At 40.2% G+C, this 18,172-nt stretch overlaps 1 protein-coding gene across 4 annotated transcripts in view; it reads left to right on the forward strand.

Moving 5' to 3' along the window:
• Positions 1-18,172, forward strand: part of adgrb2 (adhesion G protein-coupled receptor B2) — a 191,125-nt gene that overhangs the window by 34,940 nt on the left and 138,013 nt on the right. For all 4 annotated transcript variants that reach the window (XM_085345892.1, XM_085345889.1, XM_085345891.1 and 1 more), the window contains exons 2-3: positions 9,012-9,092; positions 11,010-11,198. In XM_085345892.1, the coding sequence (XP_085202018.1) occupies positions 9,012-9,092; positions 11,010-11,198 (270 nt within the window). The remainder of the gene's footprint in view (positions 1-9,011; positions 9,093-11,009; positions 11,199-18,172) is intronic.

Genomic DNA, 18,172 nt, shown 5'->3' on the forward strand with positions numbered 1-18,172 from the left:
GCTGTAGGGAATTCAGGACTATTCAGCCTGAGGATAGCATCTGTGTAACAAATAAATACAAATATAAACTGTAGCTCTTTGTGTGGCAGTTCACCTGTCGATCCTATAAACCTGCAGTTATTTATTGACTTAAACAGCTGGAACAAACAAAGGGCATAATTCCACTAGAATTAAACTTATTCAAATTATGATATAATTACATTTTGATATTACCCCAATTTCTTTTGTAAATATGCAGTACATTAGGTGTGGGAACCATATATGCAACATAAACCCTAGTTAATTCCCCAGTGTTAGGCTCCATTAACAAGTGAGTCTCTGCAAATCAAGCATGAGAGCTGTGCTTTGCATTTGTCAGTTTTTATGGACCAGTGTTGATGCTGAAGTGTGGAATAAGCTTGGCAGCCCGTCACGCACGCTGGCCAAATTTTATTTTGCTTTATTCTTTTCATGCGTGCAGTGATCCAGTCAAAAGTGGACTGGCAGAAGTCGTGTACACACCTTCTTTCAGCTGCATCGACTTGGGAGAGATGCATAGTCTGTGATCCCAGAAGCACAGAAGTCTGAGGAAGCTGGCAGGAACATGGCGGGCCGTTTGTCAGCGTACGCATCAGTGGTCAACTCCATCTCTGGATGGAATCATTTTGTGGATTTTTGATTTTTCTTTCTGTTTGCATTTAGCTTTAGTAACTGCATTCTGTGATGTGCTTATCCATTTCCACCAAAGTAAATGTCCATTCTGTTCAGCCATAAAAGTCATCAGTAGCAAATTGGCTGGTGGGTTAAACTTGGATGGGTTTTATTGCAGCAGGCTTTCAATTCTTAAGCAGAAAAACATAACAATGGATAATTTATATGTACTTGCAACATTTCTGTTTAATCTAGATGTTTAAATTTAATTAAATTTTTGCAAGTCCGAAGTTTGTTTTGTCTCCAGAGGATCCTTCTGCTTCCTGAGAAAAGAGGGGGATTAAATAACTAAGCTAAGTAATTCACGGAAGTGTATTTTCTAATAAAACTGAGTGATTCTGTCCTCTACAGCTACAGTCAAAAAAAAGTGCACCAAATTTGACAACAACAATGTCACTTGTATCTAAGTAAGTAAAATATAACCTTCATGCGTGCCTCTTACTGCTGGGATAGCAGACACTATGTGTTTAAATGTGGACCCAAGGTTTTCACCTTGCGGCTGTGGTAACTTTACATATCATGTGTCAGGCAGAGGCAGAGGACAAAGTCCAGAAACACTGGCTTTGCAACAAACTCACAAGGGGCTGAAGCTTATCGCACATTGATCCTGTTAACATGCTTCCAGCCATGATGGCAAACACAGCTACACTGGCTTATTGTAAATGCACTGTACGGATGCAGCTGCGTAAACATGCTAAACCACTATCTGTAATTCATCAGTCCAGTGTGAGACATCCCTTCATCGATTGCGGTGTGATTGCAGCTCTGCAGCTTCGCTCAGAGTCTACTCAACTATAAATCCATCTAAATTCTCATCTTGTTATGGAACCGAGAGAGAAAAAGGCCATGGTAGAAGACAGAGGGAGAGGGGGTGGAGGGCAAAAAGACAGACCAAGCCACTCTGGTGTGGGAGTTGGAAGATTTGAAAATTATCTAATAAGAGAACGATATGGAGAAAGAAAAACAAAAAGGGCAATTTGAGATTGAGAATGTAAGTGCAGTGAAACCGCCAATTTGGCAGTTTGGACTTACACAGGGGCTCGTGTTGATTTTTGTGTACGTGGGTATACATTTGGAGGTGTGAAACCAAAAAAACAGTCAGCCTGTGGGGCTGAATCCATTTTGAAATGACCTTGAGTGCCCCCGTAGTCAGCCAGCCAGTGTCCTGCACCAACCAGATTCAGCTTCCCTCTTCATATCTGCTAGCTGAGAGAGTAAGAGGTGAGAGAGGAGAAGTAACAGAGTGAGAGATGGAGTGGGTCTGTCTGTCCAGTAGCTTATAAAAAGTCCATTATGGTGCGCTTCTATCAGTTTGGGCTCTCCCAGATGGACCCTGGAGTAAATGGACAGCACCAGAGAGCTATAAGCTCAGATTTGATGTACGGCTGAGAAATAGTTCTGTGTGTGCGCGCGTGTGTGTGTGCGTGTGTGTGCGATTTTGTGATTGTTTGATTGTACGTGTGCAGGAGAGTGTGTTTGGTCAGACGGCCCAACAAAAGAGCCAACGATAGCGACCAGCAAACATTTCTGTGCCACTACTATTTGTGCATTTCACTTAGTTAACACAGCTGTTTTACCATATTACAATAAGTCTCCCAGCCACACACACACACACACACACAAACATGAACATGCACACAGCCCTCCCAGCAGGCTTAAATCCCGGCTCAGTCTGACAAAGGAGCCTGTGGCTCTAACTGACTCTGGCCCAATCCCCTACCACTGCCTGCTGCTTTGTATGGCTCAAAACTGCTTTACTGCATGATGCTTATTTATCAGCTATATTTACTTCTGTTGTGCTGATGTGTGTGCGCGTGTGTCTCCGGGTGTGTACGTGCCACATCCTGGCCTGCATGGTCTTTGCTGTCATATCGCTCGTGTCTCCCTTCAGATGCAGCCAGAATGTCTCTATGCTGATGGGTGCCCACCAAGGGATGTGAATGGGATTTCAAGTTCTACATACTACTTTATTAGCACTTTGAGGCTGAGATGAGATAGCAGCCTTGGGCAAAGAGGCAGATGAGAATGGTCAAGAGCCACTTGTTTTCTCTTCTTCTTAGCAGTTGGGTTCCAACTAGGCAAGCAAGTAAAGTGGTTATCCACAAATGACCAGCAAACCATAGACTTCTGGGAAACTTTTCTGCTTCTGCACATCCAAAAATACATAACTGCATTTTACGTTTGATTGACATAAGTTTGGCAAAAAGAAACATGATAACAGATGTTTATTGAAATTTATTGAAATTGTATTAATTTATTAGCACTTTGTTAGCGCACAGTCCAAAGCCAATGCTAAAAAAGCTTCAGTGCTAGCTGTGCTGTTAGCTCTACTAAGCATGTATCATGCTTAGTTTTACCACACATAAATGCATATATAATCCCTGCTCCCAACAGAAATCAGAAAGCTCATCCAAATGTGAAAAAAATCTGAAATGACTAACAGCTTGCTTTAAAAGCAGGCCGGAACTGCAGGAGCTAATGACCTGTGATTATTTGATCTATCTATTTGTTTACAAATTTTAACTATACGACTAGCGATTTGTTCATTGCCGTGTTTTTGCTCCACAGACAACATTAATGCACAGCCACGCTACAAATAAAATATCAGGTCTTAACCTGTGCTCCTAACCAATCAGAGGATTATCGACCCTACTAATGACTACAAGTGATACTGCCGGCTATACGTGGGAAACAGGTTCCCCTGACGATGAAGAGACAGCTAAAATTGTTTAGGGGAAATGTAAGGATAAAAGACAATAAGACTATTTCATGAAGTGTGCAATGACGTGTCCATTAAAGTGCAGTTCAGAACATTAAACAATATTGTGTGGTTTGTAAAGGTCAGTACTCAGGGGTTTATCTATATTGATTTCTCCTTTCTATTGCAGTGGACTCCGCACTGGTGTCCATCTAAATCCTCTTGTGTGCTGCAGACCTGACGTAGAGAGAGAGAGAGAGAGAGAAGAGGAAGCGAGATAGAGAGAGCAAGAGAGAGCGCAATAACAAGAAAGAGAAAAATAGTCCTCCCTGGTCTTCAGCAGTTGGGGAAAAAAGTCTTTTTTTGGACACAGTTCACCTCATTCTGTTTATAATCTTTCTGAGTCCTTCACCCGCTCATTCCCTCCTTTTCTGCTTATACAGTGCTAAGCAGTAAGTTCAATATCACCAATCAGTCATGAGAACGATATAGCGCTAATGGCTCAGTGGTCACGAGCGAGAGATGCCCCCGCTTAATGGTCAACCCCATCGGATCTGTCAATTCCACGCTTCTCGTTTGTCGTATGTGTAGGCATCCATGTGTCATGATCCATGGTCATGTGTAATATTTGTTTACACCCTCTTGAACTCCACTTCACCCTTCTCTCCTCCCCTCTTCCCTATCTATCAGTGAGCCAGCAGATAGTTTGGTATTTGAACGGGGAGTTTTGTTTAGGTAGCATAATTGGGAATTCAAACTTCAATCCGAGAGTTGAGAGAGTGAAATCCGATATTTGTGCTGTTAGCTGTGAGCTGCTGGCAAAAAATAGTCTTTGTAACCGGTAAAAACCCTTTTTATTGAGAATTATTTTTCATGTTTTTGTGCTTAGGTGCTCAGGTTAGAGGACTCGTTTGCTTGCCTTTTCACTTTGGTTACGGAAGAGTAGGAGGGTCTTTGGAAGTTTTTGTTTATTGTTTTGATCACCGCTCATCTCGCGGGGGGCCAAAGCTCATCTCACATCGATCCTTCTAACATGCTTCTAAATTCTCATCTTGTTATAGAACCGAGAGAGAAAAAGGCCACAGACAGAGGGAGAGGGGCTGTAAGGCAAAAAGACAGACTGTGAACCTCTGGTGTGGGAGTTGGAAGATTTGAAAATTAGAGAAGAACATGGAGGATGAAAAAAAAACATGATCATTTGAAATGTATGTGCAATGAAACAACGCCAGTTTGCCAGTTTGGGCGCAAATCGGGCCTCGTGTTGATTTGTGTGTGTGTGAGTTTATGTGCAGATAAACTGCTGTTCAGTATCTTGGACCTGGTTGACTCTTCCTTTGGTGTGGTGAAGAGTGGGAAGTCCCGAGTAATTTTGTGTGTAGGTTACCTCTTGACCAGGGACGTAGCACATGCTAATGCATTCTGGTTGCACGACGTTACATTTTGCCAGTTCTTCATTTACATGAAGCTGAAGTGTAGGCTGTTTCAAGGGAACTAGGGGTGTTGGGTCTACTACGCTACACCTCCGTTAACTTGTGAAAAACTCTAAAACTATCTGTTGTCAATGCAAAAGACAGGTACAGCAAAATCATAACTTATTTCTTGCATCACATGTGTTAAGAGTTCTCATAATGAAGGAAGGTTGGAGCAGCACATTGGTGTGGTGGTTATCAATGTTGCCTTAAAGCAAGAAGGTCCTGGCATCAATTCCAGCCTGGGGGCCTTTCTATGTGGAGTTTGCATGAGGGGCTCTCAGGCTTCCTCCCACAGTCCAAAGAGATGCATGGGGTTCATTAATTGGTGAGTCTAAGTGAGCGTGAATGGTTGTTTGTCTTGATGTGTTAGCCCTACAACAGATTGGTGATTTCTTCAGGGTGTACTCTGCCTCTTGGCCCATGACAGCTGGGACAGCCACCCACCTCCGGATAAGAATTGGATAAGCAGAAGAAGATGGATGAAGAAAGTTTGTAAGCGAGTCGCTATATTCATTTAGTTTTGAAGTCTGGGAGAAGACAGCCCGCAAGCGGCATGCACCAATCATAAGAAGAAGGAGAGGGACAGCAACTGTCAACCATCTATCATCACTTTCTAATGGCTTGTCCATCATGTGTCCAGTGCTAGGAAGCACAGCAACACTTCAGCACCCCAGTGGAAGCGCACCATGACTGTCTTGTTCACTCACTGGTTCACAAACTCGGTGACTCCTTGAACTTTGCCATGTCTCATTAAAATTCCATAGTTCGTTGTTGCCATATTTATTTTCAGTTCAGTTATACGTTTCTTTTTGTCTGCTTTCAGAACTGCACATGATTATTTGCAGCCAGCAGGTTGTAATGCAGTAATAGTAATAAATCACACAACAATAGTACATCAAAGATATTGAGGTGGCACATAACCCAGGTAGCTACCACAACTGAAACAAGGGAGTTGCAGTAGGCTAACATTAGTTTTTAAAAAAGAACTTACTTCCAGATGTTTCTTTAGGTTGAAGGTGGAGTCTTTTGACGCTGAGAGCAGCTTGTTTGCTGGCAAACAGAGTTTGCGTTGCACGGTCAGATTTCACCTATCCCTTTCTTCTTTAAATGTGAAGTGGTGTCGAAATTTCCAAGTAAGAAATGCATTCCTGCCCGTGGACTGATGGTTCTGTTGTGCTGGCTCCGTGTCCATTGTGTAACTGATGCCACCAACATTAACAGGACGCTTACGTTAGAGCCTCTTATTGTGTGTTTCCTTGGGTTTCCGGCAATGTGTGGAATTACCAAAATCTGAAAGGGGATAGCCTAACATATGAAAAAGGAAAAGACCACAGTGTAATCCATTTATTTCAATAAATTAACTGTATTCTAATTATCACCTATTCCAGCGTTAACTGTAACGGAATAAAGTTACTCATATTTTCTATTTTAAATACGTAACACCGGTACATATATTCTGCTACTCCCCAACACTGTCTACACACTTTTTTTCCCACATGCTCATCTTGCAACATCTTCATAACAGTGTCTTACATGAATGAACCAACTGTCACATAATTTTTTTCATTGTCAAGCACTTTGTGATTTTTATCTATAAAAAGTGCTATAAATAAATTTTACTTCCCTACCTATGTCCAAAGAGACAAGTGGACAAACTAAAGGAAGACAAATCTGTGCATTGAGGGAAGCAAACTTGAGTGTACAGTCTCTGTAAAGAACTATACACTCAAGTAAGGTGATAAAGATTTTGAGACCTTACTCTTCTGTCCTGCTTCACTGACCTCGAGCACTTACTGGGCTTAATTTGCTCTGGACCAGGATTGGGCTCAAACTAACTCTACATACTTTCTGAAATACTTAAAGTTCAATTAAAAAAAATCTAGACTGTCCAGTTAAAGTGGTATGCATCGAGGCAGATGACTTGATTGTTTCCTGTTATAGAATATCATAGATCATTCAGCTTCACTCAGATTTTCTACCCTAAAGTCACTGATGAATGTGGGATGAGAACATATAGGGATGGGTGGCCTTAACAAACACACCTTCTTAACACACTTTGTTTAACTTGGCCAATTAATGTTGTAGAGTCTTTACCTTACAATATAAAGCACCACGAGGTGACTGTTTTTGTCATTTGTCACTATGTAAACAAAACTGAATTGAATTGGATGCAAATAATACGGAAACCACGGGTGCTTTCTTACCAACAACGGTGTCAGGTAGTGTAGACATTTTCTTCAACCCTTGCTGAATCTTTTGTCTCCCAGGCTGCAGTTTCAAGGAATCTAACAATGAGTCAAGCTTGAGCTTGAGAGTAAAACTAAAAGAGCAGTGAAAAAGCTACCTTTTGACGCCATATTTCAGCTAATGAATGCTGCTTGTTTAGGAGGATGACTAATCTTAGTGTAGCGTCAATGATGAGTACAGTCAATAAAGCCCAGGACTGTGGCAAAGCAAGCCATAAATTTCTGGGAGCACGATACGCTCGCTCAAGGTCTCACATTTTCCGTGTAAAATATGACTGTAAAACCTGCAGCTAAGTAAGTGGGCGTCCGTACCACGAGCTGACCCGAGAAAGATTGCGTAATGAAAACTCCTTCAAATCCCTGGGCATGCTGGCATGTGCATCTCCGTTCTGTGCTTGATTGTCTAATCTGATGCAATGCTGACATGTGATTTGTTTTTAAAGAAATGATTCAATTAGATGAAAATGAAATCTGTTAATTGTCTTATTAAATACTTTCCCGGTGCACCATTTGCTCATTTTAGTTTCTTTTAAAAGTAAACAAACAGACCACACATGTGCACAACAGTTATTTATTTTACCCACGGCTGTAACCTGCAACAGCGCAGACAGCACGTAAACAGGATTATTACTTTTTTTCCATTGATTTAAAAAAAAAGGTCTTTTGTTAAATGATCACGTTGAGAACAATGCAGAAAACGAGCAAACGGGTAAAGAGTTTTTCCCCCCCACCAAAGAGTTGATTCTCTAAAAGGCCAAATTAAAGGGCTGGTAGCAATGGGCGTTTGTGCAATCATGGCAGAGCCTCAACACACTTCCCAGGCATTCACACTTGCATGTGTGAGTGTGAGTGTGTGCGTGTGTGCCGGATAGGGAGGATATGCAACGTCTCTGTTTTTCCTTGGGTCAACTGCTTGATGGAGGCTAACGCGAGGAAATTTCACTTTTGCTCTCTGTAATCGAATACGCAGACACACAATCACATTCCGTGCAGATAATGTACCTTAGATACGCCACGTGTGTCAGCTCCTTTTCCATAAATGCAGCTGCTGCAAAAAAGATCCCATTGGGTAAGAAGAATCCAGATGGAGAAAAAAAAAGATCTGTGAACGAAAAGATTGTTTCCCCCCGCCGAGGGAGTTGATTAAGACTTGCATTGGTGAAACTAAGCCTACAAATCCATTTGAACCAGACAGAACGGCCTGTACACATGCCTCCACGTTTCTACCAGCTGAGATGAAACTGACTTAGATATGTTGTGTGATTTCACTAACTCTCAGAGACCGACTTAATGCCATTTCCAGAAATGCTCACCGCTTATGTGAGATGTTCACATATTTGATAGATCAAGTCCCGCTGGTGCATTTTATATGTGTGTGTGGAGTCTCATCTCCAAGCCAGAACTTTTATTTACTTGGTTTGCTGCGCTGAACCATCAGCATGCGTTCAAAAGAAGATATACTTCTTCTTTTTTTCATGTTTTCCCCTCCTAATGTTCCCCTCTAATGAGCCAGTTCAAATTTGCTTCCTCCTGATTTTCTGAGATTATACACTAGATTTGACAGTCTGTTATCTGTTACCGCGCTGCGTGTGCTAAAACATCTCGTCATGTTCTTTAAATTTCCTGCTACAAGGACTAAGCCAAGGAAATGTAGGCGTTTGTACTTTTATTTTGCCAGAGTCGTGTTTTGGATGTACTTGAGCTTTCCTGTATTTTTTTTTTTACTTTTCCTGAACATAAAAGTGAAATGTGGATGGTGATGAGCGCTTATTTACGACAGCTTTTAAATTCAGGTTTGATTTGCCCATGCAACCCATGGAGCCCTCATATATTTTGAGCGGTACCATGTAATCAAAAGGAAGTTAAGATTAAAATGAAAAAAAAAATGTCTGTTATTTTTTTCAGACCCGTATGATGACGACCTGAAGGTGAAGACCCAAAGACCACGATCAGCTGACCAGCCAGGTGTGTTTCAGGCACAAACAGGTGAGTATCATGAGTGTGCAATGGTGCCCAGAGCCTGGAACGAAAGAAGACAACCTGACCTTTACAGGCTGTATGTCCCACTGAAAATCCTCAGTTTTCTATAAAACAGTTTTATGAATAATTATGTAAGGTGTACCTTTTCCTTTTCGGTGAGCAAACCTAGGGCAGCTGCCACCTTTAATCATTCACTTGTGTGAGTTTGTGAAAGTGTGAAATTTTTGGGTCGGCGTGTGAAACTTGGAAAAAATGGAAAGGACTGGGAAAAAAAAGAGTAAATTATTCAAAGACTGATCTATTAACCATGAGAATGTCACATGCATGTATGTATATATAATATAATACGAATCGGCCTTAAACATACAAGATATTCCATGTTGCATGCACATGCATTTCCATATTCATATATATGGCGTAGAGGAGGAAGTCCCTTAATAGGAGGGAAACCCCTGGGTCTATCTTGTCCTCATCCTACCCTGTCTACCCCTCCCCTTCCTTGCTTCTTCCCCCATTCTTCTAGTCCTCTAGGCATCTGTGATGAGCTTAAGCCCTGACTCACAGCATGTTAATGAAGATGTAATGCGATTAACGGACATGCAATTAATTTGATTTCCTTCTTTGCCATGTGATGACGCCTCCATCAAAGGACACGGCGCTCATAAACAATTTACAAAGAGAGAAGTGGAGGGACTTGGTTCCTCGTTTTCGCTTTCAAGGGCGTAGCTCAGTGGAACAATGGGACCCTCTCCACAGCTGCCTGGAGAACTCCAAATTAGACTCCATCAAGTCTAAACACCTAATCTCATATGGGTGCTTACAACACAGAGTCGAATATGTACACACACAAACACACACACACAGAATTGCTTTGAGACTTAAAGGCCTTTAGCGGTGAGATCATACGTGTTACCATAATTCCATTAATTAATTGAATCACCTTTAAAAAAAACTTTCCTGGAGCATGATCATCATCTTCATTAATATCCCGTCAAGATTTATTTACAATAACACTCTTAGTGTGAATAAGTAAAGAAAAAAAGCTACATCGTGTCACTTTCATCACCTGTCACACATTCCCAAAAGTTTCTTTTTTTACTCCTTGTTAATTGCATAGGTTACAATTTTGTTTGTCTTTTTTTGTTGTGATGTTGCACCGGTGTCACTGCTTTCCAAAAGCAGATTTTGATGGGTTTTTTTGTTTGTTTTTTTCATTTTTTTACGGTAAACAGAAGAGCAGAGGAATCCGAGAGCCGCTAAACAGCAATCAATAAAGCAAACATCTTTTAATGCTGGCGGTGCTTCTGTGAAAACTGGAAGCGAAAATATACTTGAAAATTGTCACACATCTCCAGTAATAGTTTCTGTCTGCTCCATTTGTTGGGACATTTTAGGACTCCGTTATAAAGCGAGGAATTTATTGTAATTACCCTTTATGGAAATCATTTTTCTTTTCCTTTTTTTGTTGGCTTTTTGCATTACGAGCCACTTTTACATAGCAGTATAAACTTTGAGCTGCAGAGCTGAGATCATCTTCTACCTCTTCCTCGTCTCTTTTCTGTTTAACCTGAGGAGACACCAGAATCATGACACTCCTACGGAGCAGGCAGGGTTTTTTTTGTAGAAAGTGGGGTGGCGTGGGGTTACCAAGACCACTTGGAAATTGGCTGAAAATTTCATACTGCCTCTATAAAAATGCATTTGGAGACTTCAGCAGTACATCCGTGTGAAGGCACCAAATTAAGCTGTGAGATAATAAAGTGCAGTCTTGTTACAAATGTGTTTTATTTGAACAAGTGATAAAAGGAAAGAATGATTTCTCTTGTTATTCAACCTTAGCCGCGCATCTGACTCTCAGGATCATTAAAAACACTGTGCGTATATAACTATCCTCTCCATGTTCATGTCCATCTTGCTCCTTAGGTGACCCAGCAGCGGAGGAATGGTCGCAGTGGAGTGTGTGTTCTCTGACATGTGGGCAGGGCTGGCAAGTGAGGACCCGATCGTGTGTTTCTTCTCCCTATGGGACACTGTGCAGCGGTGCCCTGCGGGAAACACGCATGTGCAACAACACGGCCTCTTGCCCAGGTGAACCCGGAATCACAGGCTCAGGTGCGTTAACCGGCTGCCTTTGACCAGCGCCTCATTCACTTCTCCTGACTGTTTTATTTTTGCTCACAGCGAGAATGCGGTGGGTTAATTCTTTCTCTGAGTGCCATTTGTCTGATGCTCAGCTTTACACAGTAGATAAACACGACATTGACTTCACACTATGACTTTTTATCTATTTTGAGTCTTTTTTTTGTACAAATGCTAGTAAAAAAAACTGGTTGGTGTCCTGTCTCTTCAGTGCCGCATACACCCACCGCCTTTGTTTGGTACAGCAAAAAATGTAGCTTTAACCCAACCTCACTCAACCATGTAGCGGTTTGTTTCTATTTTTCTTCCTTCTTTTCCTTTCACAAAAGTGTTAAGAAAACAGAAGAAAATAATGACAGTGTGAGGAAGGTAGGCAGTATACTCACAACACGGACACACACAAGGCCAAAACACATGTAACCGCGGTTTAGCTGAACAGAAGGAGAACGCCACTGTGTCATTTCAGTTCACAATGCAGGCAAAGCTGGAAGAGGGAGAAAGAGAAAAGGAGTTTCTGTGTGTGTGTGTGTGTGTGTGTGTGTGTGTGTGTGTGTGTGTGTGTGTGTGTGTGTTTGAGAAAGCGAGACAGACTGACAGCCTTGAGTTTGATGTCACCCAATCTATTAGACCTGCCACATCACTGAAGTTAATACTTCCTGGACTCTCTATCTTTAGCTCTCCTCTGCTCTTCCACTCTTCATTTCTTTCCTTTCCCTTTTTCTTGTCTATATGTATCACCAAGTTGATCTTTCAGAGCATAATGAGCAGGCAAACTTTTGAAAATGTTTTAATTTTGCAGAGGAAACTAAGCCTGTCGAAGCAAATGTTGAACTCATTCTGTGCAAAATAATCTGTGCTCACATTTCAGTGGCAAGCAAGGAAAATGTTCAAAAGCTGAAGTACAAGCGAGGGTTTCTTTCTCTTTTGTTTGTTTTTTCTTTACTTTCATTGAAATTGGTCTCATAATTTGCAGTGACACCTCCAAAATACCACTGAAATTACATTTTCATATGCGTACTACAAGAGTGGGTGGGTGCAGTCGGCTCTATCTGCTTTCTGCAAAACTGCAGCAACGAAATGAAGACTTTGAGGTTTTTTCTTCTTTTTTTCCCTTTTTTTTAGCAACACAAAACTGCTCAATCAAGCTGGATGAAGTCACTGAAAGAATAAGTGTACACAGCTGCTGCTGAACAATGCCAATTCTGTTTTGCTTTGATTGCCAGGCTTTAATGTTGACTAGATGGAATTATGAATTTCTGCCTGTCCTGCATTGGTTTGATTTGCCTGATTAGAACAGAGGTGAAACCCTGTATGACCTGTATCTCTCTCGATGGCCCCTCTTGACGGCCCCTCCCCTAATCCACTGCTAATGCTGAGTGAAAAGTGTTGTGCCATACTGCAAATTTTGGTGTTGATCCCTTACCAACTAAATATCTTTTTTATTGAACACAATTCACTAGACTTCATACTGCGCTTACGAAGTACTGTCATTCTAGTATTTATCCTATACCCATACCAGTGTTGATAATGATACTATCGATACTGAGATCGAACTGCTGACTCTAACAAAAGTACAGTCAGCACACCCTCCTTTACTGTGTCGGGCATCCTCTCTCCACTGTAGCCAGTTTCTTTCTTTCTTTCTTTCCTTTTTATATAGATTTAGTTCCATGCTTAAGGCCGTCTGGGATGGTGTTCTGGAGGGGGGGTTTTGTTTAGGCCCATGCACAACAAGTGTACTATCCCAGGAAACGGGATTTGATACTGTCTGACATTTTTTTTATTTAATAAAAAACTATAATATTTGAAGTTACCATTTTTTAAAAAATTAAAACTTAAATACGACTTACCACCTACATACAGTAATAGTAAGGGACACTATTCATGTTTTCTGCTCAGTACACTTCAGTTTACTGCTAGCTCATATTAGCATCGCTTTTACGTATACAGTGAAGGTAGCTAAATGAACCTAGCCGTAGTTGATAATAACAGATTCTAGCCTTTTACCCAAAGTTGACCACATAAAGTAAAGTACATTTTGGCCTTACTTAAGTTTGTTTTTTGTTTTAAGTTCAGTTCTTTTAGCTTTTTGTATGCATGTTCGTGAGAGCTTTATCAGTGACTCCTCTGTAAAGTATGTGGCACAGAATATACTACATGTGAGTAAAGACTCGGTGTTTACTGATGCATCCCAGACCCCCACTAGTTCCACCAATTCCAAAAAGAAAAAAGCCAGAGGAACATTTTTCCTCCCTGTCAGTGCATATGCTAATCTTGTTTTTATGCAAATTTGCCAGCCCGATTTGTATGTCTAAGTGCCTCATTTTCCATTCAGCGTCGATATTAATATCCTCAGCAGCTCCTTTGATGGGATATTGGTTGCTGTGTTATGTTCCGTTTATTATTTCATTTTCCGCCGCTCCTCTGATGTTTTCTGACGTGGTTCTGAAGGGGTTTAGGGGCACTCCAGGGATCGCCTGAACGGGATCACACCAATTTAAAATAGATGGGGAATGTGGGGGTGGTAGCAAAAAGACATAAAAGTCTTTAATAAACTTTGTGTGATTGACTTAAAAAATTATATGTGTGTGTGTGTGTGTGTGTGTGTGTGTGTGTGTGTGTGTGTGTGTGTGTGGGTGGGTGGGTGGGTTTTTTTTTTTTTTAAACTTTCCTTCTCTTCTTTTGTGGCGTAAAATCTACACTCTCGCTTGATTTGGTAATCTATTTACTTTTGGATTCAAGCTGATGTTTATGGCTTATGGCAGGCACACACATGCAAACACACAAATCAAGGATATAGTCAAGTGGAATTAAAGTGTGACTTCCTACTTTTCTCCTAAACAAGTTAGTTTGCTTTGCTTTTTTTAGTTGGTTTCCTTTTAAAAAAAAAAAGCATGAATTTTCCCTTCCAGACCTACTGCACAGAAAACAACAGCCAGTTGTGCCAAAATATGTAATGTATTTATATATGTCATCTATTCAGTTCCATATACATTGACTTGCTTGTGCAAATATGCAAGACACACAAGTATAAGTGAAAACATGCGCACTTGGTTTTTCCCAGAGTGGCTTGAAATGGAGTGCAACGTGTAGACTTCAGTTGGTAGATGAGTTTGCCAGATTTCTGTCTTTCTTTCTTTTACCATTAATTTGTGTTTGGGTGTGGGTGTTGTATCAGTGTGGGTGGATATGTCTCTGGGCATATATCTATCTGCAACTGTGGAAGGCTGTGCAGTATGTGTGTGTATGTGTGTGACTGCAAAAGTTAGGGAACATCAAAGAAAAATAGCTCGGACAGAAAGCAAATGGAGTGAAAATGGACTTTTTTTATTTTTGGCTTAATTTTGGGTAAAACCCCTAAATTAAGGTGATACAGATAATCAATTTTAAATAATGGTCTTGCTCATGACAAAGCAAACTAGTTGGTAATTGGCATCACAAATTACATTTTCTTTTTTGTTTCTTTTTGTGGAATATGCAATGAAGTATAAGGATTTCGTGCCCCAAAGCATGCAAAGTGAAGTAGTACTCCCTACTCGTGTTCTGTTTAGCTATTGCTCATTTACCATAGATTCACTGACATTTAAAACATGAAGTGGAACAACAGCGCATTGTGAATAAAGTATGTCCGGGTCAGTGCGCTGTCAAATGCAGCAACACTGCTTCCAGTAATCATTCAAGCAAGAAACTTAACGGGGTGTAGTCATGGTCTCATATCAGGCTTACAGCACAAACTTCACACATGTGCGCACATTCATACATATGTTTAAATAATGCATCCATGCGGTCCTCTGACAATAGATGAGATTGCTGGTAATTATGGTAATCCATAAGGACATTATGTGATGCATATGTCTAATTACACCATATGCATTGCAAAAATAGAAATGGGAAAATTAAAAGTTGATATCTCAATACAGCACACAGCACTGTATGTGTAAACTGGAAAGAGTTTAAGGACATCTTTAGAAAACATGCATCTTTATTACCCATAAGCTCATTATGGTTTCTTGTGTGATTGTGTACTTGTGCATAACCATGCATGTGCAAGCTTGCTTGCATTTGCATCAGAAATGTGGGGCAGCATGAGCAAGTCTGTTGCTTTATTTCCAGTCTTTTTTTTAGCTCCCAAAATGGAGCTCACGCAGTTCATGATTTTTTTTGCCAGATGTTATGAGGCAAACAGACATGACACACTGTTGTTTGATCTCAGATCAGTGTATTATTTCATACCTTTTATTTCAGCTTTATTTCAGCTGCTGCAAATATGTTCCTTTGCACTTCCCTCTGTGACTGCAACATAGCAAAAAGGTCCCCTTTAAAGCCCTTAGTTAAACTAAAAGATGTTATGTATTTCAGCAATTTGGCCTGTGTTGCTTTGCTTATGATTCAAAATACCTCAAAATATAATTGGTCAGGTGTTTAATACTTTCATCAGCCAGTTTGTGAGGATATTTCATCATGGTTTTTTGTTGTTGTTGTTGTCCTCATTTCCAAATTACTTTTTTTCTTTTATTGTATTTTTGTCCCAAAGCTGATTGAAGCTTGTTTTTAGGGGCCAGTTGATTGGTGTTGCATGGTCAGACTTCAGATACACTTGTACTGAATTTGACAGCTGGAGATTCAATTCTAATGAATAAATCATGTTTAACAAGCAATCCCATGTTGTTGTAGATGAAGATAGCAAGTAACAGCACAGAGCATTGTATTATGTTCTGCAGTCTAAAAATATATTAAATGCTGGTTAGATGTTACTCATATTAGCAAAATATATTCCATTCAATGTTTTGATAGTAAGGGGTTGCATGATTATTGATACAGAAATAGATCCCATGCCATACTTTACCTTTGAAATCAGTGACTACAAATTGCAAATTAATCACAAAATTCACTTTCGACTCCAAAAAATCGAAAATGTATTTCAGAGGAAAATAAATAATACTGGGAATGGCTCAGAAGTCCCAATAATATTCAGTCCAAACACATCCAGTTCCAAATACTGTGCAAAACCCACTCATCATTTCTTTATATTTCGCTTCTAAGGAGCCAGAATTTCCAATAATGTTTTCAAATGGCTCTTGAGCAGTAGGATGTCTGAAGGTCTTTCAAAGTTTTTTTTTGGCCATTACTTGGTTTTTTATTCATTTTTGGTGAATTACTTGTACCTGAGCATTTTCAGATGAATGTTGTTTGTTATGCAACTTAACACTGACCCATGGATCACTTAAACACAAAAAAGGCATCTACTAACTCGAAGGATGAATCAGTGTTGTGTCTACACATCAACAGCCCAATTGCACATGACAATCGTACCTTTAGGCAATTTGTTGCCTTTTGCTTGTTTCATAGATAAAGAAATTGGAATAAATATTTGCAACAGGTAGCGGGTAACAAAGTGTGACAGGCATAATTTGTATACCTGTAAATCTGACATAGGTTGCCATGGTGTGCAGTGTAGCCCCAAACAAACAAAAAACAAAACAATCAAACAGAAATAGTATTTGCATCAGATGAACAGTATATGAAAGTTATGTCGTTAAGAAAAAAAAAATCAAGGAAAGTTTTGACACAGGACTTAAAAGATACATCTGGTCCTTCAGTTGGTTCACCAAAGCCTCATCAGAAATGAAACATGTTAAAGATGTTCATGTATTAGTTCATATACTAATAAACTGTGACTGGAAAGTGCGGTGCATTGTGCTGTGCATTATGAATGAATGACTGCTGGTCCAAAATTTACCACAACCACTTTAGTGAGACTTAAAATCTAAAATAACAAAACCATAAATTATCCATTTTATTCTGCTTATCCGAATTTGGGCCGTGGGAGTAGCAGCCTAGGCAACGAAGCCCAGATGTCCCTTTTGCCACCTCCTCAGGCTACTTGGGGGAAACACAGAGGAATTAGATGTAATCTCTCCAGCAGGTCTACCCCGTGTCCTCCTCCCGGTAGGACATGCCAGTTTAGAACACCTTACCCAAGAGGCACCCACCTGAGCTGGCTCTCTTCGATGTGGAAAAGCAGCAGCTCAACTCTGAGCCCCTCTTGAATGAGTGAACTTCTCTCCTCATTGCTAAAGGAAAGCCCATCCACCCCTCGGAGAAAGCTAATTTCCACCGCTTTTATCTGCAGTCTTGTTCTTTCGTCTTTAAAGAAAAATGATAGTGTCAACAACAAAGATCAGGCTGAGATTAGCAGATTTATGGGGTTCCTCAGCAATGATGCTTCATCTGGTGCCAGATGGCTACATAACATTTAGGGCATAATAATTTACGTACATTGGGCATCAATTTAAATTTAAAACATTAAATTAAATGACTGCTATGTTAGGTACCGACTAGTGACAATAGCAATGATTAAGTCTAGTGGACTAGTCATGGACATCCCTACTGCTAACAATTGAATACATTGACATTAGGTTAATGTTTACATTAGACTATTTGATGTATTTAGCTTCACAATTTACTAAATGCCTCTGATGAGTGTGAAGATCATTCTCAGGTGTTTTTAAAGCTGTACAGAAGTACTCAGTTCAAATAACTGTTTGTGCTTTTTTGTTTTGTTTTTTATTTGTATACCAGCCCATTAGATAAGAGTTTCATAGCTACATAGCTAAAATACCGGAATGACTGTGTGTGTAATTTTCAGGCATCAAGTTTCTTCATCACACTTGTGTAAGTTGCCTCTTGGACCAGGATTGGCTTGTAGTGCTTGTAACTACTTGTAATGTCACAAATCCTGCTCATGGGTACTCCCTTTAAACTCTGATATTTGGTGAGCATAAATAAACTTTCAAAGATAAATTGCAAAGCAGACTTTCAATGTCAGCTGTGCACATACATCATTCATTACATCGAAGCTCCAACATCCAAGAGAAGTAATATTTACCAGAACCCAGTCATGCAACTTGTCAACAAGGACCACTAATGAGCTTACTTTAAAAAGA

Source organism: Diplotaxodon limnothrissa, linkage group LG22 (genome assembly GCF_057381915.1).
Source record: "Diplotaxodon limnothrissa isolate DT_005_m linkage group LG22, D_limnothrissa_male_GT1.1, whole genome shotgun sequence".
NCBI classification, from domain to species: Eukaryota; Metazoa; Chordata; class Actinopteri; order Cichliformes; family Cichlidae; genus Diplotaxodon; species Diplotaxodon limnothrissa.